Source organism: Nycticebus coucang, chromosome 24, assembly GCF_027406575.1.
Source record: "Nycticebus coucang isolate mNycCou1 chromosome 24, mNycCou1.pri, whole genome shotgun sequence".
Classification (NCBI taxonomy): Eukaryota; Metazoa; Chordata; class Mammalia; order Primates; family Lorisidae; genus Nycticebus; species Nycticebus coucang.
This window is the reverse complement of record NC_069803.1, coordinates 23,647,032-23,674,941: the sequence shown is the minus strand read 5'-3', so window position 1 is coordinate 23,674,941 and position 27,910 is coordinate 23,647,032. Positions and strand designations below refer to the sequence as shown.

The 27,910-nt window shown below is 41.4% G+C and overlaps 1 protein-coding gene, 1 non-coding gene and 1 pseudogene across 9 annotated transcripts; 1 reads left to right on the top strand and 2 right to left on the bottom strand.

Annotated features, from left to right (window-relative positions):
- On the top strand, positions 1 to 27,726 carry ENTPD4 (ectonucleoside triphosphate diphosphohydrolase 4). 8 transcript variants are annotated; one of them, XM_053578186.1, is made up of 14 exons: positions 1 to 162; positions 3,863 to 3,959; positions 5,587 to 5,784; positions 7,042 to 7,247; positions 9,260 to 9,410; positions 9,868 to 9,971; positions 12,118 to 12,177; positions 12,579 to 12,706; positions 12,845 to 12,940; positions 14,389 to 14,555; positions 19,018 to 19,342; positions 21,016 to 21,101; positions 22,152 to 22,313; positions 23,477 to 27,726. In XM_053578186.1, the coding sequence occupies exons 2-14, from the start codon at positions 3,952 to 3,954 to the stop codon at positions 23,703 to 23,705; spliced, it is 1,920 nt and encodes a 639-aa protein (XP_053434161.1). In that variant the 5' UTR covers positions 1 to 162; positions 3,863 to 3,951; the 3' UTR covers positions 23,706 to 27,726. The 8 variants fall into 8 exon arrangements, with proteins under 8 accessions (XP_053434161.1, XP_053434163.1, XP_053434162.1 ...); XM_053578188.1 differs by having other exon boundaries at positions 12,576 to 12,706; positions 12,845 to 12,895; XM_053578187.1 differs by having other exon boundaries at positions 12,576 to 12,706; positions 12,845 to 12,907.
- Positions 4,861 to 4,967, bottom strand: LOC128576627 (U6 spliceosomal RNA). The gene has a single exon (XR_008377458.1). It is a non-coding gene; the product is annotated as a U6 spliceosomal RNA (small nuclear RNA).
- Positions 16,855 to 18,524, bottom strand: LOC128576226 (chromobox protein homolog 3-like; annotated as a pseudogene).
- Positions 27,727 to 27,910: the final 184 nt, after the last annotated feature.

Sequence of the window (27,910 nt, the reverse complement as noted above, 5' to 3'; positions counted from 1 at the left end):
GGGAGGTGACGCGCCGCCGGCGAAGGCCGGGCTGGGGTGCTGGAAAGGAGCCGAGGCTCCAGGAAGCTGAGGCAGCGCTGCCGCCTCGCCGCCTCCACTCGGTGGCCGGGATGCTGCTCGCCTGCGGCGTCCCGCTCCCGGGAACGCCGGCCTGCGGAGCAGGTGAGGCTGCTCTCCGGTCGCGGACGAGGGGAGGGCGGGCGGCTGGGGTCGCGGGACGGTTGGAGCGTGGAGGCCCTGACGGGGCGGGCGGGCCGCAGACTTGCTCCTCCGGCCCCAGGCGCCGTGGCCGGGCCGCTGCCGCTGCCCGCTCGGCCCCGCGGACGGTTCCCCGCCACCCGGGCCTCGCGACGACATCTGGGCTCCCCCCTGCTCACCCTGTGACCCGGGGTGGCAGGTGTCCCCCCGGGTCCCCGGCCGGAGAGACCTGGGCGTCCGGCCGTCGCGCTGCCTCGGGCGACCACGCTGGTTTTTTCCCTCCCTCGCGCGTAGTGTGGGCGGAACCCGGGCGCGGAGAGGGGACGCTGCACCTGGGACCCAGTTGGGCCTGCCTGCCGCTTCAAATGATGACACACGTTCTGCAGCATTTTTGCGTTGCTCCGCTGTTCCTAAGTTTCATGGTAGATTTCTCCTTGGAAAAATGGAGTTAATTGGGCGATAAAGCGATGATGCCCAGCAGCGCTTCTCAACTGGAGTAATGCATGGTCTCCAAAAGGGACAATTCTCCCATTCTTGAGAATATTTCCCAGATCCCACAAGGGTCCCCAGACCCTGTTTAGATGAACACTGGTGCAGGGCATTTTCAGAAAACATTTGTCACAAGGAGGAAAAAGAGATGCTTTATCATTCAGCAACTTTCATGCCAGAAGGTAAACTAGAGGTTACTGAAGAAGGCTAAAATAGAGACTCAAATCTCAGTTTAATTTCACACTTTAATTATTATCGTCTTCTGCCTTGTATAATGAAAATACCCAATTGTCCAGCGTTGAGAGGCCTAAAACTTAGAATCATAATTCTTTGTGTTATCTTATGTTTGATGTTATCTTTGTATCAGGTTTGTTAGTTCTGTTTGATGGTAGCAGAATTGTAAAGTGGAATGCTAATTTGTGTTAAGTAGTTGAATTGTTTACTTCTCTATTTACCTTAAGGTTGATTTGTCTTTTACTTTAATTGCACATTGAATTCTGCAATCTTCTAGCCCTTAAAGGAATGTAGGATCTCAGCCTTTAAGTATATAGTCTGGGAAGGAGAGACAAAAATGAAAGTTAATCTTAGGATTTATATTTTCTACATTATTTATTCAGCACGTTTATTTGAAATAGACTGCCCATGAATAAAGAAAAGATTCAAACATTAGGATGTACAACAGGTTTACATCTGGACAAAGAAAAATACTAACCAGTGCCTTGGAAGAAGTGTATTATAGAGAGTAGAATACCCTAGTTAGGAGGGAGTGACATTAGTGAAGGCCAGAGGCAAGACTGAGGACAGGCTTGTGTGTGAGAAGAAAGAGACCCAGGCACTGGAGCAGATAGAGGTTATCTGGGACTGATGAGAGAACAGGGTGGTGAGATTTCAGGCGCCACCTGGAAAGTTGGTTTTGACCATAGGCTTCCAGAAGTCTCTTAAGCTGTTCATATTTTGAAGGCAGTGTTTTACAAAGACATGTTTGGGAAGAGTGATGTGCACAGCGAAGGCAGAAAGTGTGTGAGCCATCAGGCGATCTGTTTTGAGATGGTAATGACTGCTGTGGTCATCTTAGATGGGAGGAGTATTTGATGAAGAATTGACAGGACTTGATCAGTGAGAGAATATGTCAGCACATGAAAAAGTGGGAATCAAAGCTGAGGACCAGGTAATCCCTGGCAGTAGTAATTGATGACACCTGCCTGAGACCTGGAGCATTTTGTAGGTGTTAGTTTGCATCAAAAGATTGTGACCCTACCAGGGCTAATGGAGTTTGTGGTAGCAGGGCTTCCATAAGCTTGGGATATGGGACTGGAACTTGAGGAAGGTCATTTTTTTTTTTTTTTTTTTTGAGACAGAGTCTCACTTTGTCACCCCTGGTAAAGTCTGTGGCGTCATAGCTTACAGCAACCTCAGACTCTTGGGCTCAAGCGATCCTCTTGCCTCAGTCTTCCAAGTACCTGGGACTACAAGGGGCCCACCACAACGCCTGGCTATTTTTAAAGAAGGGGTCTTGCTCTGGCTCAGGCTGGTCTTGAACTTCTGAGCTCAGGCAATCTGCCCACCTTGGCCTACCAGAGTGCTGGGATTATAGGCATGAGCCACTGCACCTGTAGATTTGGGAAACTACAGGTGATGCAGGAAAAATAACCAAAAAAAAAAACAAAAAACTTTAAAATTGGAGCCAGAATTTGCAAATGAACAGAGGTAGGAAAAAGTTGATTAGGACTTGATACTGAAAAATAAAATTTTTTAAACAAATATTAAAGAAAATGTAGATCATACATCCATCTTTCTTTAAACAAAGAAAGAAATCAGGCTGTTTCAATGCGTCTTTTCCACGACTGAGTGAACATGCCATAACATCCTTCACATTGGCAGCTCCCTATCAGAAGGACAAGTTATTTCTTATAAAACTCTGCTAGAGTGGTTGAGGGCATCTTTAATTTTTTTCAGATCCTTTTATAATCCTTTGACATTGAAATCATTCTTTTTGAAGCACTCTTCGGGTGATTTTACCTTTGCTTATTCCAGTAGTTCTCAACCTTCCTAATGCCGCAGTGTATTTTCATTGTTAAAAAGGGGTCGCACCCACAGGTTGAGAACCGCTGGCTTATTTCAAAGCCTAGCCCCCCTGTAGTCTCAGTTGTCTATGATTTTATCTACTTGTGATTGTCCAGGTCAGTAACGTCTGTTTCCCCCACATCCTGCATTTTTTTGCCTGAGGAACAAAACATTTCCCTTTGTGATAGATTTGCTTTGTTTCACTGTTGTCCTTAGGACTGTCAGTGAGAGACTGACAAGACATTGAACCCTGACCAGATGGGCTCCATTAAAGAATGTCTGCCAAGGAGAGCCCTGCTAGCTGAAATCAAGAGAGTTAATCCATCTCTCTGGTGATAGATCTAATACACTTTTGGCCTTTTAAAAACATAGCAATTTTTTGTAGTACTGAATTTGCCTCCCAGAGTTTTGATGCCAAGAGTCTAGCTGCAAGGACAATTGGAATTACATTTTAAGATCATATTATGGTATTGTTGACTGCCGGGCAATAATTGACCATGGTTTTGTCTGAAGTAAAAATAACTACAATGCTTCAGCACTTTATAAGCTCTCCTGTTTTTCTCTCTGTCTTGAAATGCAAGTTTTATAACTTACAATATTTGTTCTCTTGGTCAAAATCCTCATATCTCACCAAAAAAAAAAAAGTCCTGAAACAAGCACCAGATGAAGTAAAGTTTACTAACTATGCCGTGATCATTCCCCCAGTGCACCTTTTCTTTTCTTTCTTTCTTTTTTTTTTTTTTTTTGAAACAGAGTCTCACTCAGTACGTTGCCCTGGGTTGAGTGCTATGGCATCACAGCTCACAGCAACCTCAAACTCTTGGACTTAAGTGATTCTCTTGTCTCAGCGTCCCAAGTAGCCGGGACTACAGGCGCCCAACACAACGCCCGGCCATTTTTTGTGGCATGCACCTGTAGGCCCAGCTATTTGGGAGGCTGAGGCAGGAGGATCACTTGAGCCCAGAAGTTTGAGATTACAGTGAGTATGGATGACACTATTGCCCTCCAACCTGGGCAAAACTCTGTCTCAAAGAAAAGAAAAATAAAAAGAAGGGGAAGGTAGACATTCTCTTTGATTGTGCTTTGTGATTTTTCTCACTTCCTGAAATAGGAGGGCTCTAACTCCTTGAGGACCTCAGCATTGTTGACGTGATTGTGTGTGAGAAGGACTGAGTACTACCTGGTCACTGACCTTTCAGTATGGGGAGGTGAGTGGTGGGCCCAATCATTGGCATGGTAAAATCTGAGATTTTGGTGCTACAAAAGTAGATCTTAAGAGGAAAAAAACACAAAATCTAATTCCCAAGCAAAAAATGTTTGAAATTGTACTACACTTCTATACCTTTGTTCTTCGAGGGCCCAGCGCCCAGCGGGGATGCCTGTTACAGAAAGAAAGTGATAATGGGAGAGGGGGGTGTCTTCAGAGGTAGGTGTAGTTTGCAGTCAAGGCATGCCTGTTAGTATCAGCAAGGTGGTTATAGTAAGCACCACATAACTCTGAGGTGTGAGGAAGAGGAAGATAAATACCATGGAGTAGTTTAAGAACCCCTATGGAGACTAGAAACTACAAGCGGAATTAACTTTCCATTGAGTTAGTAAGATACCTCCTTCCTTCAATGAGGTATTTTAGTTCATGAAATACTCTTCAAGGCAAAGAGTAGAAGTTAACTGTAAAACAATCAAATGCATCTCAAAGGCAGTAAGGTTTTTCTTTTAAAACCTAGTCGTAGTTCTAGAATGAGCCTCCCACCCCTGACATAGAGAAGAAAAATTCCTGTCATTTGCAAAAATATCTCATAGGAATATTGGTAAAAACACAAGACGTACTAAATGCATTTATTGACTTTGTTTTGGAGATGTTGTTAAAGATACTATTTTTTCCCATTACTCATCTTGGAGAAATTTGCGTTGGAATTCAATGTTAGGAAGATTTACTCATCCTGAGCTATTCATACGTTTCTAACGTAATGGGCAATGTTTTGGCCTCTATTTGCTGGTTGATGATTTTGAATTTGCAAGCCTACCTTTCAACATGCATTTCTGCATACGATTCTTAAACCTGACTTTATTATTTTGTATTTTATTTTATTTTTTATTTATTTTTATTTTTTAAATATGGAACGCTTCACGAATTTGCGTGTCATCCTTGCGCAGGGGCCATGCTAATCTTCTCTGTATCGTTCCAATTTTAGTATATGTGCTGCCGAAGCGAGCACTATTTTGTATTTTATTAATTTTTTTTTTTTTTTTTTTTTTGAGACAGAGTCTCACTATGTCGACCTCAGTAAAGTGCTATGGCATCACAGCTCACAGCAACCTCCAACTCTTAGGCTTAAGTGATTCTCTTGCCTTAGCCTCCCATGTACTTGGGACGACAGGTGCCTGCCACAGTGCCCATCTATTTTTGGTTGCAGTTGTCATTGCCCAGTTGGCCCAGGCCAGGTTCAAATCCACCGGCCTTGGGGTATGTGGCTAGTGCTGTAACCACTGTGCTACCGGTGCCAAGCCCAATTTATGTATTTATCTTATTGAACTTATAAGTTGTCTCTAATTCTTTTTGGAACAAAGCAGGGTAAAATAAAAATACACATAATAGTCTCAAGAAAACTGGAAAACACAAAAGTTTCATAGCCATTAAGGCCTAATTCTCATATAACTATAATAAAGGGATCTATAGCTAAATATGTAGTGCAATATGAAAGGAGCTGGCGTACAGATATTTGTAGGGAAGGAAAAGGGATAGCCCAAGCTGAACATCTTACTATAGGATCAGTTTAGATGAGGTGCGGCCTCTTTGAAACAAGTTGCTTTAAAATCTATTTTTTGGAATTTCAGGTTTGGCGTCTCCTGTCTTTTTCCTGCTTCTTGGCATTTTAGCATTTCTCCAGTGGGGTGTCCTCGAATTCTGAATACCAATTTACGCCAAATTATTGTCATTAGCATCCTGGCTGCTGCTATTTCACTTTTATGCTTTTCTGTTGTCATAATCCGAAATAAGTATGGGCGTCTATCCAGGGACAAGAAATTTCAAAGGTAAGAAATACAAACATTTGGCCAAGCACAGTGGCTCACTACTGTAATCGTAGCACTCTGGGAGGCCCAGGTGGATGGATTGCTTGAGCTCAGGAGTTCAAGACTAACCTGGGCAAAAAGCAAGACCCCATCTCTACTAGAAATAGAAAAACTGAGGCAAGAGAATTGCTTGACCCAAGTTGGAGGTGACTGTGAGCTATGACGCCATGGCACTCTACCTAGGGCGACAGCTTGAGACTCTCAAAAAAAAAAAAAAAAGAAAGAAATACAAACATTTGTCTTTTGCTTTACCTAGTTCAGGCTGCAGTAACAAAATACCGTAGACTGCATGGCTTATAAACAACAGAAATTTATTGGACAGTATAGTGCTGCAAGATTTTGTGTCTGGTGAGGGCTTGTTTCCTGTTTGTAGATGGCCTCTTCGCTCACTGTGTCCTCACATGAGGAAAGGGGCAAGGAAGCTCTCAGAAGTCTCTGTCCTCATGATCTAATCACCTCCCAGAGGCCTCACCTCCTAATAGCAACACATTGGTGATTAGATCTTAAATAATGAATTTTGAGGAGACACAAACTTTTAGATTATCCCACCTTCATTTCCTGGCTTTGGGACATTTGGGGCTAAGTTGGATCTTGAGGAGCATGTGACTTCAGGAACTGTATGCAGAGTGGCATGGAAAATTTAACTCTTTAAGAGGCTCTGGAGTGATTATTTACCTGTCAGCTTCTCCTGTAATATATTTTAAACTGGTTTTTTTTTTGGAGACAATCTCACATTGTCTCTTGAGCTCAAAGCAATTCTCTTGCTTTAGCCTCTCTGGTAACTGGGACTACAGGTTCCTGCCACAGTGCCTGGCTATTTTTTAGAGATGGGGTCTCATTCTTGCTCAGGCTCATTTAGAACTGCTGAGCTCAAGCAATCTCCAAGCCAAAGCTCCACCTTGGCCTCCCAGAGTGCTAGGATTATAGGCGTGAGCCACTGTGTCCCACCTTTTTAAACGGATTTTTGAGGTAGTATTGATAGTTTGGAAAAAGAGGTTTGCTTTTTGGCACTTGTCTGAACTACAAGTGAAATAATGAGTGTGTATCTGGTTTATCATTTGTTTTGTGTTCTTTTGACTCTTTATTCATTAGGCAGTTGTAAAAATGTTAACCACACAGCTTAGAGATCACTGACTTGTTAACTTGTTTATTGCATTTTCTCTGTTAGGTTTAGGATGATGTTCTCTAAATAAAAGCATGTATGTTTTTCCACACAAGGTACTTGGCACGAGTTACTGACATTGAAGCTACAGACACCAATAACCCCAATGTCAACTATGGGATCGTGGTGGACTGTGGGAGCAGTGGGTCTCGAATATTTGTCTACTGCTGGCCAAGGCATAACGGCAATCCACATGATCTGTTGGATATCAGGCAAATGAGGGATAAAAATCGAAAGCCAGTGGTCATGAAAATAAAACCTGGTATGTAAATGGGAACATCTGCCTGGTGACCAGGCTCTGTCCTGCCATCCTCTGTGGTATCTTACATGCACTTCCCCCACTCATCCCCGGCTCAGGCCAGGACCTGCTGGGTCTCCTAATTTCACTTTTTTCCCTTTTCTGTTTGGCATAGGATGATTAACACCTTGATAAAATATCCAAAACACATGTCTTTCTATCTCCTGTAGCATTTATCATAGGACAGCATAGTGTACAGCTTGAATAGATTCTGGCTAGTTTGGAGCTTGGTGGCCATTGAAATAGCATTGTTATGTGGAGTCAGACCTCTATAGATTAGTCCAATTTCTGCAGATTCCTTTGATAAATCACTTAATCCTTCTAGGTTCACAATTTCCTAATACTGGGGAATAAAGAATTTTTGGACTTTAAAAGTTCCTTCATTTTTAATATAGACAGCTGGAAATCATTCATTCATTTATGTACCCATTCAACAGATATTTGCTGAGCACCTACTATTTGCTAAGCACTATATTAGTGGTGGGAATATAAATTTGAACAAGACTTTATTTGTGCCTTTGAGGAACTTCTAATTGCAATGAGACAGGCAAATTAAGGGGTAGTCTTTTTTTTGACACAGAGTCACCCTGGGTAGAGTGCTATGGCATCACAGCTCACAGCAACCTCCAACTCCTGGGCTCAAGCGATTCTCCTGCCTCCACCTCCCAAGTAACTGAGACTACAGGTGCTCGCCACTACGCCAGGCTGTTTTTTGGTTGCAGTCATTATTGTTTGGCAGGCCTAGGCTGGATTCAACCCGCCAGCTCAGGTGTATGTGGCTGGCGCCTTAGCCGCTTGAGCCACAGGTGCCGAGCCTAAGGGGTAGTTTTGATAAGGTGTAACGAGTGTACAGCCAGCAGTGGGGGTAACCACAGAAGGTAACAGGAGCTATCTTCAGGGTTCTGTTAGGGGAGACCCACAGAAGAAGGAGCTGGGTAGATGTGTAAGAATTAGCCATGTGGAAAGGGGTAGGGAGTAGGTAGGGAGGTAGAGAAGGCTCTTCCTAGTACAGGTGTTACAGAAATGTTAATTCAGTGTAGCTGAAGGTGAATGGAAGGAACACAGGAAGAGAAGGAAGGGTGACTATGCAGAGCACCGGTCTGCTGTTCTAGAGTGGAGCCTTGTCTGGAGGACTCTGAGGAGCCACAAAGGGATCTGGAAGCCAGGCAGAGGAATCCTCTAGGTAGGGAATGGTAGGGGGATGGTCTAGACCAGAGGTAGGATATGTTGCAGCAGAATGGAAGAAGCTGGTGGTGTCCAAAGAGATGAGAAGTGAAATAACGAGATAGGAGCCAAGAAGAGGCAATTTGTGAAACCAGGATGCACAATGGGGTGAGGGAGAGGGATTTTTTTTGTAGTTTTTGGCTGGGGCTGGGTTTGAACCCACCACCTCCAGCATATGGGGCTGGCGCCCTACTCCTTTGAGCCACAGGTGCTGCCCTATGAGGGAGAGGGATTTTATCTGGGATGTTGGCTTATGCTTCTGGCCTCCAGTGCTGATGATCACTGAGGGAGGTAACAAGCATTAGGGGAAGGCTGGTAGTGACAGTGGAATCGAGATTCAGACATGCTGCTTTTGGAGTGGCTGAGGACAGCAAGGGCAATATCCAGGGACAGTTACTGCACACTGACCTGGGATCTGGGATGAGCTGGGGTGGCTGCTGATACTATGTGGAGCCCAGGATGTGTTGATGGTGACGGCAGCTGTTGGAGTGTGTGAACTGGTCAGGGGAAGAGGGAGCATGTTACTCAAGGGCAGGGATGAGCCCTTGTGTGGTAGCACTGGCACGTAGCAGATGGCCAATCAGGTCTGTGTGCTTTGATGATCAGGAAGAGGATACAGAACTGAATATTTAGTGCCACCAACATGTAAGGAAGAAGTAGTTGCTAAGAAAAGACTAGGAGAACACAGAACTTGAATTTCTCTATTAAGCTAAAATGCCCCCCTTGTTAACTGAGGTGTCCTGTTTCTCTAGGCATTTCAGAATTTGCTACCTCTCCAGAGAAAGTCAGTGACTACATTTCTCCACTTTTGAACTTTGCTGCAGAGCACGTGCCACGGGCAAAACACAAAGAGACACCTCTCTACATTCTCTGCACAGCTGGAATGAGAATCCTTCCTGAAAGGTGATCCTCCATGTGAGGGTGGGGGGCAGGCCTGTGGGAGAGTGTTCTCTGCCCTCCTCCCTCTTCCTCCTCCATCATCATCAAAAGGAAGACATTCAAAAGTCTTCCATTCTGAAATAATATTAGAACTATTCCCATAGTCTGAACCCACCAAATATCTTTTAATTCACTTGTTGATGACTAAATCATAACTATGAAGTTGTTATTTTATTTACTTAAGGAATCTTTGCACTGGTAGTTTAACATCTAGGATCACATAATTCATATAACTTGCTCATTTTTAAAAATCTTTCCTAAAATAATTTTTTAACAATTGCTTCGGTTTTAAAATAACTTTTACATGTAAGAGCCATGTTTTACATGCCAGAGCCATGGGGGTTGAAGGTTTTTTTCTTTCCAAATAGGAATTCAGGATGTAAATGTAAATGTAAATGTAAATGTTTGCGTTGCCTTACAGCCAACAGAAGGCCATCCTGGAAGATCTTCTGACCGATATCCCTGTGCACTTTGACTTTCTGTTTTCTGACTCTCATGCAGAAGTAATTTCAGGGAAACAGGAAGGTTAGTCTTTGATAATTTGAAAGCTGTTCCTTTCAATCTTCCTCATTTTCCCCAGTGTACATTTTATTAAATTACTTCTGATGTCTTCAAATTTGGGAAACGATTTGAAATAACATTTTTATGTATTTATTTGGGGATTTTTTTGAGGCAGAGTCTCACTATTTTGTCTTTGGTAGAGTGCTGTGGCATCACAGCTCACAGCAACTTCAAACTCTTGGGCTTAAGCGATTCTTTTGCCTCAGCCTCCCAAGTAGCTGGGACTACAGGCACCTGCCACAATGCCCGGTTATTTTTTGGTTGTAGTTGTCATTATTGTTTGGCCGGCATGGGCTGGATTCAAACCCACCAGCTCCAGTGTAGGTGACTGGCACCCTAGCCTCTGAGCTACGGGTGCTGCCTGAAATATTATAATTTTTAAAAGACTAGATTATTTTCTTACATGACTGGTCTTTATTAAAAAATATCTGTTTGTCTTCACCACATTTAGGAAACATATTTGGAACTCATTTTGTTTTTGTTTTGTTTTGTTTTGAGACAGAGCCTCAAGCTGTTGCCCTGGGTAGAGTGCTGTGGCACCACAGCTCATAGCAACCTCCAACTCCTGTGGGCTTAAGCAGTTCTCTTGCCTCAGCCTCCCAAGTAGCTGGGACTACAGGCGCCTGCCACAAAGCCCGGCTATTTTTTGGTTGTAGTTGTCATTGTCGTTTGGCAGGCCTGGGCTGGATTCAAACCCGCTAGCTTTGGGGTATGTGGCTGGCACCTTAGCTGATTGAGCTACAGGCGCCGAGCCTGGAACTCATTTTGATAGAAAAGATTTGTGCTCTTTGCCTAAATCATATGGCTTCCAGGGATTAGAAGAATTGTTGAGCTGTTGGAACCTCCTGATTTACTTGATAGGGAGGGGAAATTCTTCTTGACTTGGTACACTTAAGTGTTCATGCTGTTTTCAAAGAAATTATTCTAGTTGAGAATAAAATGACAAGACAGTGAAACAATTTGGGGAATAGCTTGTTGGAAATAGTGACCAAAAGTATTTATTTCAAAGTCGTTTATCATTTCAGTTTATCCTTCCTATGTGACAGGCAATGTAGAACACAGAATCAGGTGAAATTCGCATATTGCTTTTGAGCTGCTTATAGACAAGTGGAATACATAGAGATAGTTTTAGGTGTCAGGAGAAAGATAAGGAAAAAATATCTCCAAAGGAGGAAGGCATTTTTTTTTTCCCCAGCTAGGGCCATCAGGAAGAACGTAATATTTGAACTGTCCTCAAGGGGCAGTTCTAAATAGAACATGCCAGAGCACAGTAAGCATAGTGCACTGAGGGAGGGATAGGAAGCACATTCCAGCCAGAAAAGAGAATTTGAGTAAACACAGGTTAGAAAGAATGCACTATAGACAGAAAAATAAAAATGTTTTAGTTTGACCTTTTTGAAAGGTACAGTAATGTTCTGAGTTGAGTGGGTCTCGAGTTGTCCAGGGGATTGGACTTACTGCAGGTGGGTGCAGTAGCAGAGGACAGAGTGGCTTACAGTGGAGGGGTAGGGGCAGGAATATGGAGTAGATGGGCCATCTCTCCACTCTTGTAAAGATGTAAATCCAGGTGGCAATGAAAATAGGTAAAGATTGGGGTGGGAAATGTGTAGAAAATAGTCTTAGCAACTGAGAGAATGAGAGGAATAAGGGAAAAAGAAGAGTAGAGAGTACCTTGAACTTTTAAAGCCTGGCAATCCATAGGTTTCACTTTACAGACAGTAACTCTAGTATTTTGAAATAACCCATAAATTTCAAAGGAAAACTATCACCTGTGGAATCATATTTTCAACCTATGTAAATGCTATAAAAACTTTTTTTTTCTTTTATTGACGTTTTTGGTTGGGGCTGGGTTTGAACCTGCCACCTCTGACATATGGGGCCAGCGACCCACTCCTTTGAGCCATAGGCGCCGCCCTATGAAACTATTTTTTAAATTGACGGTTCTTGGTAAACCATTAAGAAGAGATGTAAAAGAAATGTGTTATTTGAGATGATGTTTTCATAGAGGAGTAAAATTAATGAGATGTTTACAGAGAGTGCATTGATAAAAGTTACACAAAATATCTTAAAATGTTATCCTTTTTTTCTTCACCCTGTGAAATGCCTATAGGTGTGTATGCTTGGATTGGCATTAATTTTGTACTTGGACGATTCGAGCATATTGAGGATGGTAAGTATCATGTTTCTAACTAGTGTTATCTAACTGGAATTTAGGGCTTTTCTGTTTAACCCCAAGGCTGAAAAGGGGGCTAAGTTTTGTGACTCTACTGAGCAAGTGGGAGTAGAATGGGAGGAGCTGCAGTTTAACACAGTTGAGTTTGATTTCAGTTGGGAGGAGTAGTCTGGGTTTGCCTAAATGTGCTTGAAATATCCGGTGAAGGGCAGCGCCTGTGGCTCAAGGAGTAGGGCGCCGTTCCCATATGCCAGAGGTGATGGGTTCAAACCCAGCCCCGGCCAAAAATCACAAAAAAAAAAAAAAGAAATGTCCAGTGAAAACAAGGTGACTCTGAAGCAGATCCCAGTTCTCTGGATTTGTTCTGTTTGGTGAACATTTTCTATTCTTTCCAGATGACGAGGCAGTTGTGGAAGTTAACATTCCTGGTAGTGAAAGCAGTGAAGCCATTGTGCGTAAAAGAACAGCAGGCATTCTTGACATGGGAGGCGTGTCAACTCAGATAGCCTATGAAGTCCCCAAAACTGTAAGCTTTGCCTCCTCACAGCAGGTCATTATCTGTACAAATTTCCTTCTGTTTGTTTTGGTTTTCATTTAACATGTCTCCATCCATTTTTTGTTTTGTTTTGCTGCGTCTGAACACACCTTTACTGTGCTTGCTGAGGCTCCACCTTCTCAGCCCAGGAGAAAGACAGAAGGAAGAAGGCAGACCTCAGCTAAGCCCTGTGTTTGTTCATTGAAATCAGCTGGTTTGTTTGCTGTACTTAGAGTTTTTCTTTGGTGTATTTGCAGTAGCATGCTTGCGTTTTTGTTTGTATTTTCTCTCAATTACTTCTCAACAGGTTCTATAAAATATCACATAATATCATCAGGGTTTTGAAATTATAATTGGGAACAGTCCTTTTTTTTGGATTGTTCAGAAAGCTCAGACAGCTTTTGAACTTCACTAGGAAGTATTGAGGTTTTGTATAGGCTGGGTGGCCCTGTCTAGGGCACCACAGCACAGTTTCCAGATGTATTCCTAAACTGCTACTTGTCTTTATTACTTTCTTTCTGTTTAGCTATAAATTAAATAAAAGACTTCCTGCATTTTCCCCTAAGTAGAGGAAGCAGGGTAATTTGATAATTAAAAGTGAGATCTTGGAGCTGGGCAAGGCTAGGTTGCATCATCATCCTGTCCTCACTAGTTGTGGGACTTTATGCAAGTCACATAACTTCTGTGAGCTCATTTCTTCATCTGTAAATGTGCATGAATAAGACACGACATGGGGTTATCAGAAGGTTTAAATGAGGTTATGCATATGTAACATCTAATGTGCTGGTTGGCACCTTGTATGTGCTCAGTGAATGTTATTGATGTCTTCATTGAGCTCCTTGGGAAAATGCTTCATAAATTCAAGTATTACAATTTGTATTTTCTATTTCCCATTCCAGACATGCCTCTAGAAACTATTACATTCTCAGTAAGACATTGTGTTTTCTCCCTTCACTATAAAGTAAAAATATATATATTTGAAAGACATTTTGGAAAAATACCAAGGTAGCAAAATTAAAAATTTCTTATAGTCTCGACAGCTGACATTACTACAGATCCTACAGACATTAAAATGCTTCTCAAAAAATAGTCCTATACTTGTTAAATAAATTGAATTTGTATTTAAAAAAAAATTTCTTATATTCTCATCATCCATAAAAACCATTGCTAGTATTTTGGTGAATTTCTTTTCATTCTAAATATAGTTGTTACAGTCTTACTGTTCATATGATTTTGTGTCCTTTATTTTAACGGTGCATGAGTATGTTCCTCAGTGATTATTATAATTAACCTTCTTTTGGTATTGTATATTTACATGGCATTAGTTTTTTATGCCATAGAATTATAAGGGGCATCTAATGGAGACTTTGGTGGTTAGGTTTATTTCCACAGCATAAGACTCCACAAATAGATTTACTAGGTCAGATGTTAAGAACTACATTGCTGACTTCCTTTTTCAAAAATTCAGAACAGTATTACAAACATGCAAGACATCTGAAATTTTCTAAGTCAGAATTGTCATATTGAGTTATGAAAGATGCTTTGAAGGATCCCTGAGAAATACAAAAGCAGAAATTTTTGCCTGTTAGATGAGACTCTTTAAAAACCCTTCCTTTTAGAAGGAGGTTTTGAATTGCTTAAAATAGTCAAGTTTGTTATCGATATGTCTGCAGGAGGAAGTAGCTAAGAACTTACTAGCTGAATTTAACTTGGGATGTGATGTTCACCAAACTGAGCATGTGTACCGAGTCTATGTGGCCACATTTCTTGGATTTGGTGGCAATGCTGCTCGACAGAGATATGAAGACAGAATATTTGCCAACACAATTCAAAATAACAGGTAAAGCACCTTCTGCTACTCAAAAGTCACTTGCAAACCCAGTTCTCTTCTCCTAAAAAACAAGATCTAGGCACAACAGGGAGAACTCAACCAACAAACACATGTTGGCACCTTCAGCTTCCTACTCCCACACTGACTGAGCCGGGAGAAGGAATGGGAGAACTCCAGGGTGCTGCCTCCAGTGCTGTGACCCACCACACTTCAAAGAAGGTTCGCTCTCTTTCTATTAGATGTGCACCTCACCTGATGAATTAGAAATTTCACCATCAGTCTATAGAATAGTTTTGAGCCCTGGGTAATGTTCATGGTTGCAGAGTCCTTGGGAAACTCAGCACATGGGGCATTGCTGATGTCCTGGAGACATGCAGTTAGTGTTTGCATTTGTCATTGCTTGAAGATTGAGATGTGTCATGTTCTGGAGACTGGATGCATAAGAAACCCAGACAGCCACGAAATAGATAAGAATCACTGTGAAGGGAGTTACAAGAGCAAGAAGTCAGAGTTAGTGGTGGTTTTTTTTTTTTTTTGTAGAGACAGAGTCTCACTGTACCGCCCTCGGTAGAGTGCTGTGGCGTCACACGGCTCACAGCAACCTCCAACTCCTGGGCTTAAGCGATTCTCCTGCCTCAGCCTCCCGAGTAGCTGGGACTACAGGTGCCCGCCACAACGCCCGGCTATTTTTTGGTTGCAGTTTGGCCGGGGCCAGGTTTGAACCCATCACCCTCGGTATATGGGGCCGGCGCCTTATCGACTGAGCCACAGGCACCGCCCAGAGTTAGTGGTTCTTAAATATTTTTAAGAGAGGAACTTTAAGAAACAAGTGTACAGAATTCTGGGATAGAAAATAAGTAAAACTAAAGCAACACTTATAAACTTATTTGCTAAGTTTAAGTATATAGGAATTATTTATTTGCAGTTAGTCCAGAAGAACAGAAAAACTATTTGGATGAATAAGAAAATCTGAATCTAGGATAGTGTAAAGATATCCATCCTGTTCCTTACTGTTTTATGTGTTTTGATGAAACAATTTGAGGAGAAAAATCCTAATCCATAGAGCTAAGTGATAGCGTGTTTCCTTGAATGATATAATCTTTATAAACCTGTGAAGCCCTGAACTTTAAAGATCAAGTTGGGGTTATTCATTACCACATTTACCAAAAATTCATGTATTTAAGTAGGAAAATCTATTTAAATCTATTTAATGGCTATTTAAATGTTAATTGAAGAGTGTTAATTATGAGATTAATAGTCCCATTTTTTAAAATTAGTATCTAGCACATTTGATATTATTTTTTACAATAGTCTTAAAACAGATATTTTATAAATGACATTTTAATCATACTTTTTTATATTCACTAAACACCTTTTGCTGAAACCTTAATTTTTACTAATTGGTTTTAATGTCAAAAAGTTTTGTATAAAGAACCTTTCAGTGGTACTACTTAATTTTTAGGTAAGACACTAAGAATAGTAGTGCAAGCATATATTTGACAACTGTTGGACTTTTATAAAACTTATAATTGTTCCATACTTCATGAACTGAGCCTTGAAATGCATGTTTATTTCTTTGCCATTCATAGTGATGATTGATTTTTTAAATTAAATAAACATTGTTATGATAAAAGACCTTAATTTATTACATCAAAGTGCATTATGGATAGCGCTGAGAAACTTGTCAGTGAAAAGTAAAAACGTGACTGTCAAAGATGCATATTGAATTCTGGCAATATTTAACTCTAGCAGTTAAGCACCTGTCAGTCCCACGTGATTTCATGGTATTCAGCACCAACATCAATTCAGTTTTTGTAAGCTCTTCTCTGTTTCTCAGTTGCTTAGAGGTGTGTACATTCAGTTGGATGACAGATACTAATTTCCAGAAATTGTATTGGGAAGTAATAAGCCTCGTGAATTTCATTGAGCATAGTTACTATTTCATTTTTACAGGACTTCCCAGAGCTTCTAATATACGATGGAAACTGCTGTCTGCTGGTGTTAGGACCAAAAGTTGATCAATTAAAAAAAATAAGTTGAAATAGAGGATCATAAAAATAGACTCAGATCCTAAATATTCTGTTTTAATTTCTGTCATTTGCTAATTTTTTGCTCTGAACTAAGGTATCTTCTTAGATTCCATTTCTCCAGCTTGCCCTGCACCCCTCATCCAGATGTCAGCCTTCTATAAAGAATACCAAAGACTACATTTGTGAAGCAACTTGATACCAAATCCTTGTAGATTTTTTTTTTTTTTTTTTTTTTTTTTTTTTTTTGCATAAAGGAATATAAAACTATTTATTGACCACTGTTCACTATTATTTACAATAAAAGTAAACAATATACAATTAGATAACATTCTGATTATGACTTTTTTTATGGCTTCTGCTCAACCATTAACCCAAATACTGAAAAGTTTGAGTCTACATGTAAGGAATGAGTTGCGGTAAGGAAAAAACATGCACGTCAGTAGTTTTAGATTAGAGTTTGTTCACACATTTATGTAAAAAGGTATGAAGCTGCCAACATGGTTCAACCATCTGATTAGGTTTCTGTAAGCCAAGTGTAGGAATGGATTACCACAAGAATCTTTAATGACCATTTAACTAAGTCTCATTCATTTACCTCATTAGAACACACCAGGATTTGTCTAGTTTCCTCATGTAGGTTATTGGTTAGGATAAGCTTTTCCTTTTAGAAATTTTGTAAACACAATTTTGCATTTATATGACTATACATACAGATTCTGACATGGCTGTTTTTAAATTATCCATTTAAACTGTCGAATTAAGAATCAACTATTTAATTTGAAACATTATGGCTTCAGGAAAATTTTCTATTATTACATCGCTCAGAATGATGGTATTGCAGACACCTGGGCTTACCTGTGATTTTTGTTTTGGTGAATGTTTAAAAACAAAGAAAATCATTTACATATGAATGTCGCGTATACACATACAGAAACAAATTAAAAAAAAAAAAAAAAACAAAACCCAGAATGGCCCTTAGGCAAAGAGTTAAACACAAGTTCTTACTGAATAATGGCTATGGAAATTTCCCTTAGTATTTAGAAAAGCTGTTTTCTAATGCAGAAGAAATAATATACCATGGTGTCAAGTGTTTTTTTTTTTTTTTTCTGATAAAGGAAGCAACTAGAGAAAGCTTTTATTTGTTCAAAGTAACCAGTGCTATTGATGCAAGCCCCCCCAATGACTCTCCCAGTACTACTTTCAAAATGAACATATCAAACTTGATTTGTTAGAATGTAGTTATTTCTTCACACTCTCAAGACCCAGATTTTTTTATATATATAAATATATATAAAAAGCAATGCAAACAATTATTGAGCTTCATCTTCTGGACAAGAATGCCAAGTTAGTCTCTCTTCATAAAAAGCAATAACAATTTGAGGGCACTTCATGTTTGCTTCTTTTGCCAGCACCAAATCTGCCTCATCTGAATCTTTCCACTTCATAAGAAACATTAATTCTCCACTGCTGTCTGTGGCACCAATTATTCTTTCAGGATCAAGACCTCTGGCAAAGCCTCTTGGTTTGTCAGCAGCATCTCTTTTCTTCTTTGATTTGCTATCATCTGATTCACTGTCAGATAAAGATTTTCTTTTTGTACCATCCTTTTCTTTACCAGCTTTTTGAGAATTAAGAAATGCTTCAATTAACTCTGGACAATCTAAATTTTCTTCAGGTTCCCAAGTATTATCAGCATCTGTAAATCCCTTCCCCTTCAGGAAATACTCCACTTTCCCATTTAGTACTCGTCAATCCAGAACTTTTTCCACCACAAATTCTTCAGGCTCTGCCTCTTCAACCTTTTTACTCTTTCCATTCTGCTTCTTTCCCATTTTTTGCAATGTAGTTTTATTGGAGGCCATTTTTTATTGCAGACTTGAAGAGCTATTACGACTTCACCGGTTCCGAGCTGCTCCGGGTCGCGAGTCTGCGGCGTCTCCCAAATCCTTGTAGATTTTTATGAATTTTTCCCCATTTTCCAAATCTTGCCCACACATACTTTGGCAGCTATCTTCTAGCAACTTGTCCTTACCATGCTTTTCTGAAGCATCTAACCTGGTTTTTCCAGAACCAGTTACTTCTTTTCACAGTTGCATTTCATCCATCTATGTATAGTTAAAATCACAGGCACTAGCAGCAAAAATGGGGCTGGGAGCAATACGATTGCTAGACGCTCAGCAGCTGGGCACATCAGGCTGTGTTACCAGGAATCATCAGGTAATCAGGCTGGTTAACTGGTAACCTGTGTTGTGCATGCACCGAGGTATCATGAGTCTCCGAGAAGGCTCAAATGTTTATTTTCCTCAGTTATCTCAGAATGTTTTTGTATTACTACAGGACTTGTGTTCCACAGAACATACTTTGAGAAACACTGGCTTGCAGCCACTTCTTTGAAACCGCTTTCTGTAGGATTCATGATAAAGTTTCTCTTTGTGCCATAGGCTCTTGAGTAAACAGACTGGTCTGACTCCAGATGCGCCGTACCTGGACCCCTGCTTACCCCTAGACATTAAAGATGAAATACAGCAAAATGGACAGACCGTATACCTACGAGGAACTGGAGACTTTGACCTGTGTCGAGAGACTGTCCAGCCATTCATGAATAAAACAAACGAGACACAGACTTCCCTCAATGGAGTCTACCAGCCCCCAGTTAACTTCCAGAACAGTGAATTCTATGGCTTCTCTGAATTCTACTACTGCACTGAGGATGTGTTACGCATGGGCGGAGACTACAATGCTGCTACATTTACTAAAGCTGCAAAGGTAACCTTCCAAGAAGCCAACTCTCCTTCATGCTTTTGAGAGACCAGGGTGGGTGGTGACATCGTCCGTCTTCCTTTCGCATTTGGAGCATGTTCCCTTTGGTTGAAGGAGGTTAAAAAGTCTTAGCCAAAGTGGAAAATGTACTGTAGGCTGATTGTGCCCACTGCTGCCTTAGCTGCTCTGGTCACCAGTGACCCCAGATTATAGTCTTATGTGATTGTCCTGCTTTGCTGCATCTGACAGAGCTCCCATCAGCTTTCACGCGTGCTGAGCTACCAGGACACTACTATTCTTGTTCTGTCTTTTTTTTTTTTTTTTTCTGAGACAGAGTCTTACTTTGTTACCCTTGATAAAGTGCTGTGGCATCATAGCTCACAGCAACCTCAAACTCTTGGGCTTAAGTGATTCTCTTGCCTCAGCCTCCCAAGTAGCTGAGACTACAGGCACCTGCCACAATGGCCAGCTGTTTTTTTGTTGTTGTTGTTGCAGTTGTCATTGTTGTTTAGTAGGTCCGGGCTGGGTTCAAACCTGCCAGCCTCGGTGCATGTGGTCAGTGCCGTAACCACTTCGCTATACGCAGAGCCTGTTCTGCCTTCCTAACACCCCTTAAAACTTGGTGATGCCTGCCTCCTTCCCTTGGCCCCCTGATCTTCAGGTTCTTGGGTGGTGTCACCCATGCTCTTGCTTTGCCACTCCCTCTCAAGAAGCATCTCCAGTCCTCACCCTGCCTGGTCGTCATCTGGGTTTCACACTCCAAGCATACTTCCCCACCCCACTTGTCCCCACTGTGCTGTCTTGATTAATGGCATCACCAGCCATCCAGCCCCCCTCCCTGAAACCTAAGAGTTGTGCGCTGTCTTCCTGTCTCATTCATGCCTCTCCCACACCCCCGTATACTCCATCTCCGAGTGTGACATTTTATCTCATAAGTATCTCTCAAACCCACCTTAGAGTCTACAGCACTTTAAATACTCACATTGTTATCAAGCAACTGCTAGTTCCCTTCAGGCTCTCTGCTACTTCCTGTCTGTGTCTTGGTTCATGATGTCTCCTCTTCCTGAAATGCCTGGGCTGTCCCCTCTCCCCAGCTGAGCCATGTTTGCTTGTGTTCCTATTGCATACCGGGGTTAAGTTTCACAGCCTCTTTGAGCCTCAGTTCATCCTTTAGGTTCAGTAGTACATTCAGAAGCACATGTTGTTAGCTATTAATATTATTACAGATAACTTCAGGAACCGGTGATATATCTTTTCTCTTAAAGACAAAGCCTTTTGTAATCATTTATCGTCTTCCCAACATCTTGCACATGTTTTCTACAGACATAGATACTCAGCTTCAACTAGCTAAAATACTGCTTTACAAAAGTTTGTGCCTGTACCATGCGATCATGGAGGGAGAAACTACATAGTTTTGGAGAGATTGGTTATAGGCAGTGAAGTACTCTTTAACAGTACCCTTGGCAGAATTTTCAGGTAAAGAACAGGCATTTTATTTGCTAATCGGTAGATATTCACTGAGTGTATGTCTTTGTCTTGCATTCATTGTATAAGCTATGTGTTTCCTAATTAGAAGGAAAGGCTTATTATGAGTATGAATATAGTAAACCGTTTTTTAAATGAAAAGTTTTTAATAAGCCTTTACTAGTGATTTATTTGAGGTTTGAAATTTCTTTCAGGATTATTGTGCAACAAAGTGGTCGATCTTACGGGAACGCTTTGACCGAGGACTGTATGCCTCTCACGCTGACCTCCACAGGCTTAAGTAAGTACTAGCAGGTTAAGCCCTGGGTGTTCCTAAGAAAACATTAACGCAGTGCCGGCTCCACTGGATTGCCATGCCCTGGCTTCCCCCTCCCTCCTACTCCATCATCATCCTTATCTGCCCTTGGCTCCTTTCTGCTGTCCCTTGCCGCTGAAACTTACAGTTTGATACCTTTGTTTATTCAAGTCCTACCCAGTCAAGTCAGACCCTGTCCAGTGTTCTGCCCGCTCAGCCAGACTTCATCCCTCTCTCTGAGTCTCTACAGATGTCCCAAAATCCATCCCTAAAGTCACCACACAGGGAAAATGGGAAATTGTACCTAAATGTACCTTTATTTATAAAATATTCATATAAAATTTTACAAAATATTCTTGATGTTTTGGCCACCTCCTTGTAAAATTTTGTAATAAATATTTTGTAAATGTACATTTTAAAAGCTGCAATTTTCCTTATTCCCTATGTGTGGCAACTTTAGGGGCAGCTTTTGGGATGACCTCTCTAACATACTTGTCATATTCCACTTTGTTTTATAGTTATTTGCTGCTTCTTAAAAATTGCTGTCATGATAAGTCACTTAAGTGCAGAGACTATATCTTGTAAATTATTGTATTTGTTATTTGCTTAGCACAATGCTTTCAAAAAACAGGCCTCTAATAAATATTTAGATTCATAGACTATCAGAACTGGGAAGGACCTTCATACCTTCTCATTTTGTGTAACAAACTATAGTACAAGAGGTTGGAACTTGCTTAGTATTCATTGAATAAATGATGGAATGCCTGAAGGGAGAAAATTCATAACATACTAAATTATACCATAACTAAGTTTCATGAACTAATTGATTTTGACAGGTGAACTGTTTCATGTTGTGGGAGGTCGGCATGAATCAAAAATCTGTGTGAAACACAGAGCTGGTGTGGCTGCCGGGAGAGCTGGCCAGAGTGAGGAAGCATTTATACCAGTGCTGGTCACGGAGGAAAGTCTGTCTCTGTGCGGTGCCAAGTGGACAAGTGGTTCAGTCTCATGTGTGTTTGTGCTTATCATTTGTAGGTATCAGTGCTTCAAATCTGCCTGGATGTATGAAGTGTTTCATAGGGGCTTTTCGTTTCCTATCAACTATAAAAACTTGAAGACTGCCTTGCAAGTTTACGACAAGGAAGTTCAGTGGACGCTAGGAGCAATCCTATACAGGACCCGCTTTTTACCCTTAAGGTAGGGCTTTGAATTGGGTAATGAGAATCAAAAAGGTGCTTCTGTGCAGTTACGGTGCCTGGTGGTAACTGTGGTGTGTGGGTGTTTGGGGCTGGCTGTCGGGGCTGTCACGGCAGGATGGAGGAGTCAGTGGCACTTGGATTTCTTCTCTCCAGCTTCCCAGAAGCTCTTCTTTCCTCCCCACCCTGCCCATCCCGTAATACACAGAACTTTTGCGCTGCTGGCCTAGGTTTGATTATTCTCAGCTGTCTGCTTCCCAACCCCTGCTTAAGGATTAATTCAGCGGCTCTTAATCTTTATGGCTTTGGACCCCTTCTCAAAATACTGTTTTTGAATGTGTACTGTGAATATATAGGACTACAGAGAAAGCCATTGTGTTGACATACACTTATCAAAACACTACAGAAAACTAATGTATGGTACAGTCATGTATGTTCTTCTTTATTAACACATTAATTAGCAAGACCTAGCAGCAGAACTAGCACTCTTTGTGATTTCAGTGTAGTAAGGAGCATCCGTGATCCTGAGAGGTTTCAACGACATGTGTGAGGTAAACAATTCACGGTTTTCATTAGGAGTTGAGTCATATTTTGCCAGTATTGCAATATCTATGTTTGTGATCAAAGGAAATGCTAGATTTCAGTCAGATTGGTTAAATAAAAATGTATGCTTTTCTCCATTCAAGTTTGCAGACCCAGTTGACCCCCTGTCAGAAACACTAGTTAACTGATAGATGTTTTATTAGTTCTTTTGCTCCAATTAACTGAGCATTGCCCTAGCAATACTCCTAGATTGGCTAACTGTGAAAATTATGACAGTGGGTGTTATGGATCACAGACCTGTGGTTGGATTCTACATTGACTTCCGTGTATTGGAAACCCTCACAGTACTTCTTAATTTCTCTGGCTTTTGATAACCAAATTATAATGATGGTATCTGCTGTGGATTTCTGAATACACTTCCACATGTGATCAAGTTAATACTTACAAGTACCCCACATTTCACAAGCAAGGAAACCAAGTCTTAGCCCCAGGGTCAGGTTCTGGTCCACAGTGCTGGGGCCTACACCAAGCCCTCCTGTCCCATGCCCTGTATACCATTCGCACCACTCCCTCACTTAACCTGTCCCATTTGTTTCTGTTGTTTGGTCTCCATGTGGACAGAGACATCCAGCAGGAGGGTTTCCGGGCCAGTCATGCTCACTGGCGGGGCGTCTCCTTTGTCTACAATCACTACCTGTTCTCTGGCTGCTTCCTGGTGGTCCTCCTGGCCATCCTGCTCTACCTGCTGCGGCTCCGGCGTATCCACTGGCGCACTCTGCGCCCCGGCTCCGCCGCTGCGCTCTGGATGGAGGAAGGCCTCCCCTCCCAGAAGGCTCCAGGCACCGTGTGAACCCAGTTGGACCTCCAGGAAGACTCAAGGAAAAGCCATTTTTGCCTCAGGGTTTCTCATCTTTATTTTCCTGTGGTTTTGTTTTTCCTTTTCCTTTTTGTTCCTTATAAAGCAAAATCCATTGTTTGTAAGCCTTGCTGTCCATTTAGCTGTTTTGATCACAGCTTTAAATTGAGGAATAGGGAAAAGGGGACATTCACTTGATTTTTTTCTGTGTAGGACATCTGCCAAAAGCTAACACAATTTTGTGGGTTTTTTTAAGGTACATTAAATTTTAAACAGATGCACTTTGATGTTGGAAAGACATGGAAATGATGTGTTCCGTCAGTAGAGACAGGACAAAAGAGTGATACTTTTATAAAACCAAAACTTATTGACTGAAATGATCACCTTTTTCTCTATCTTGAAAACTCTAAATAGACAGTGATGTTTAATTTTTATTTATTGTTCAGGTCTGTAATTATTATGTTTTCTTTTCAGGTTTAAAAATTTAAAACCATTTATATCCAAAATAAAGTAATTTAGGCACCTGGAGGTAACCATTTTTAAAATTTATACTGAAGAGATGTGGAAAATGTGACCTATTGAGCTTTGTGTATGTGTATGGAAAACGCTCATGAACCAGAATGAGGGAATGCGGTGCCGGTTCTTGTAAAAACATGCTTCAAACCAGGCGTGGTGGCTCATGGCTGTAACCCTCTTACTCTGGGAGGCCGAGGTGGGTGGATTGCTGGATTGCTTGAGCTCTGAAGTTCATGACCAGCCTGAGCAAGAGCAAGACCTTGTCTCTACTAAAAATAGAAAAATAGCCATGCATAGTGGTGCATGCCTGTAGTCCCAGCTACTTGGAGGCTGAGGCAAAAGGATTGCTTAAACCTGAGAGTTTCAGGTTGTTGTGAGCTACAATGACGCCATGGCACTCTACCCAGGGTGACAGAGTGAGACTGTCTTTTAAGAAAAAAAACACATATACTTTGGAATTTACAATTGCATTACATTTAGAAAAATCCCCATTACTGTCATATTTTCTTAACCATAGGTAATCACATTCTTTATCTGATATTTCAGTGACCTTAGAATATTTTGTTTTTGAAAGAATTGGAAAATTCATTAAGTCTCACTGGTTTTAATTATATTAGAACTAGAGCTAACTTCCAGTCATTTCACTGTTTCTTACAAATACACTTCTGTTTGTGTAATTGTGCTCCAATTTCTCCCAACTTCAAGCCGGTATCCTCTCTCCCCAGTCTCTTAGTTAAAAGTTGTCTCAGCAATTTGATTTGGGAAACACATAGCTTGATAAATTCTCTTTATTATTGCTGTTGCTGAGGCTGTGGTTGGCAATGCCACTCTTAATCCAGACTGAGGGAAGAGTCTGATCTAAGAAAAACTCACATTTTGAAAACAACAAATCTGACATTATAAGCAAAAACCTAAAAAGGACAACAGAACTGGTATATGTGAAATTGGTTGTTTTTTACCCATTCCTTTAGTTTAGAAGTTTCAGGAATTCTCATATTTTTTTTTAGGTGAAGTTCTTTTTGTGTGAATGTGTATGTGTGTGTGCAATGTGTGTATGCACATGTGTGTACAAATGTACTGTTTCCTAACTCCAGAACAGTTAAATTCACATATTTGGTTGCAAATTGGTGCCCTAAGTGGGATCCCTACTATAATAGATTTCTGAAGTTTGTGGAAGAACCTTGGAACTAGGTAATGGGCAGAGACTGGAAGAGCAGGCTAAAAGAGGCCTGTTTTGCTGTGAACTGATTATTAAGGGTGAGTCTGGTAAGGACTTACAAGAAAAGACTGAGGAAAGTCTGCCCCAGGTATAGCTTGACCTGCCGCTCCAGAAATACAGGCCATAACTTTGGTGGCATCCAAGGCTTCTAATTCTGGAGACAAGAGCTGTGGGGGCATAGGTCCCTCCACCTAGATTTCCAAGGATGTTGTGGATAACTAGGGGGCCCAGGTGGAGACTCATCACAAGCGAAGTAGTCCAGTCAGGGTCAGTTCTAGAACAGGTGCCTTGGGCCTCGGGGTCTTGTGGTGCTCCAGGACGTTCTACCCATCTGACTGAATGCACCTCATGCTTGAAGTCCTTAAGAAAGCGAGTGAGCTTCTGGCTCTGTAAGGAGTTGGTCTTGGCCATCCAACTCCCACCTCTCCTAGCCAAAGCCTTGGTTCTTTGGTAGAAACTGCAGGGAGTTTGGGGCCAAGCCACAAGAGGTCAGCAGTTGGACAGGAGGAGGGAAAGGAAAGGGCTGCAAAGGGGCCCTTTGAGAGAAGGTGGATGGGCACCCAAAGGAGTTGGTAGGGGTAACCCTTCTTCTGGGTCTGGACATGAAGAAACGTTAGGGCATAAACATCAGTGACCCAAAACAAGGGTTAAGAAAAACTTCACTGCTTGAACTGTAAGGAAGGGGTAGATTTTCAATTTTAAAAGAAAAGTTGGAAGAATTTGCACCTGACACCATATGTGACCTATAAAGCCTAAATTATTCACAGAAAAAGTTTCCTAGCCCTTGGAAGAACAGCCTGGTTCAAGAAGACAGTAGCATACTCTTAATCCAGGAACATAGTTACCATTTGTGGGCATAAAAAAGTGGGCAAGAGAAATAACCGAACTTAAGTCTTAAAATACTTGTTTATGCAGAATTTCACCTCTTACTTTTGATTCTAGATTACTTTCAAGATGAGTTTTCTAGCAAACTAGGAAACCTAGTCTCTGCAAAATAAAATTTTAAAAGTTCTATTGAAGGGAGCCCATCATGTTGTGTTGAGATGTCTGCAGTCACAGCACATTGCATTTCAGAGGTAGCCTCACGTAGTTCCTCACAACTCTGTACATGCCACAGAAGAGACTGCTAGGTGCTGCGTCTGAGTGGTGCAAGGTAGGTGAGAGGCAGGCGAAGAGGAGCTTAATTCAAGAGGTGAAGGATTCATCTCTAGAGCTGACCAGGGAGGCAGTAAACTGTGTCCTTGAAATAAAAGACAGGCCAGGTGGGGTGGCTCATGCCTGTAATCCTAGCACTCTGGGAGGCCAAGCCGAGTGGATTGCTTGAGCTCACAAGTTCTAGACCAGCCTGAGCAAAAGCGAGAACCCATCTCTACTAAAAAAATAGAAAAACCAAGGCAAGAGGATTGCTAGAGCCCAAGAGTTGGAGGTTGCTGTGAGGTATGATGCCATGGTACTGTACCCAGGGCTACAGCTGGAGACTGTCTCAAAAAAGAAAAGAAAAGAAGAAACAAAAGACATTGGACTGGGAACTTGCTGAAAACACTCTGTGTTAAGCACTGCACAGTAACTTCTTACGTTGCATGGCCATGTTGTGTGCTTCTCCTTACACCTCCAGGGAATGCTCTCAGGATTTTACAGCCCCTTTGACATCACAGAGGAAGAAAACACATGGATTTTTGGCCCATTTTTACCCTTAAACTACTAGTGTTAGGCAGTGCTTTTGGACCTGGGGGTAAGTTGAAAATGCTGCTAGCAACCCAGAGGCTCTGCCTGGCCACCCTGAAGACTGAGCGCTTCTGTGCATTCTAGAGTGACCAACTCTCAGTGAACAGATGTTTACATCTTGAACTCAGGCCAACGTGGCATAGTCTTCCTTATGAGGAGCGTGTGTCACCTAGCAAGAAACTAGAAAAGGCAGATGGGTTTTCCAAGCTTTAAAAAACATCAGCTTTCGAGTTCTGTGCAATCAAGTGCAGTGCAGCAAAAACTACCTTGAAGTGAGTTATTTATTTCAGTGTTTTGTTTCTTACAACTTTAATTTTCCCTTTGAATGATGAATGATTCATTGTTCTGTTACTAAAAAATATATTTTCCAGTTAGGAATTATAAGAACTAAGGGAGAATTTTTAATTTTTTTTTGTTGTAAGTGATGTTTTCCATTTGTAGGAATCCTCTTGGAAGGTCATTGTGGTGGTGTGTCATTTGCTGTACGTGGCAGCCTCACATTGCCACATGTGCACATGGATGGTGTTGAAAATCAATAAAATGAAATTTCATCTGATGGCCTGCAGACTGTGTGAACTTGCTTTTTTGTGCTTTAAATAGATTTCTCTCTGATGTTTAGATCTTCTCACTTATTAGAATGATTAGTTGAACTTGAGTCTAAATTCAAAATTTTCATTTTGTCTGCATTTGTTGTATTGGATGTGCTCACTGTGAAGCACAGCTGTGTGGGGCTGAAGGA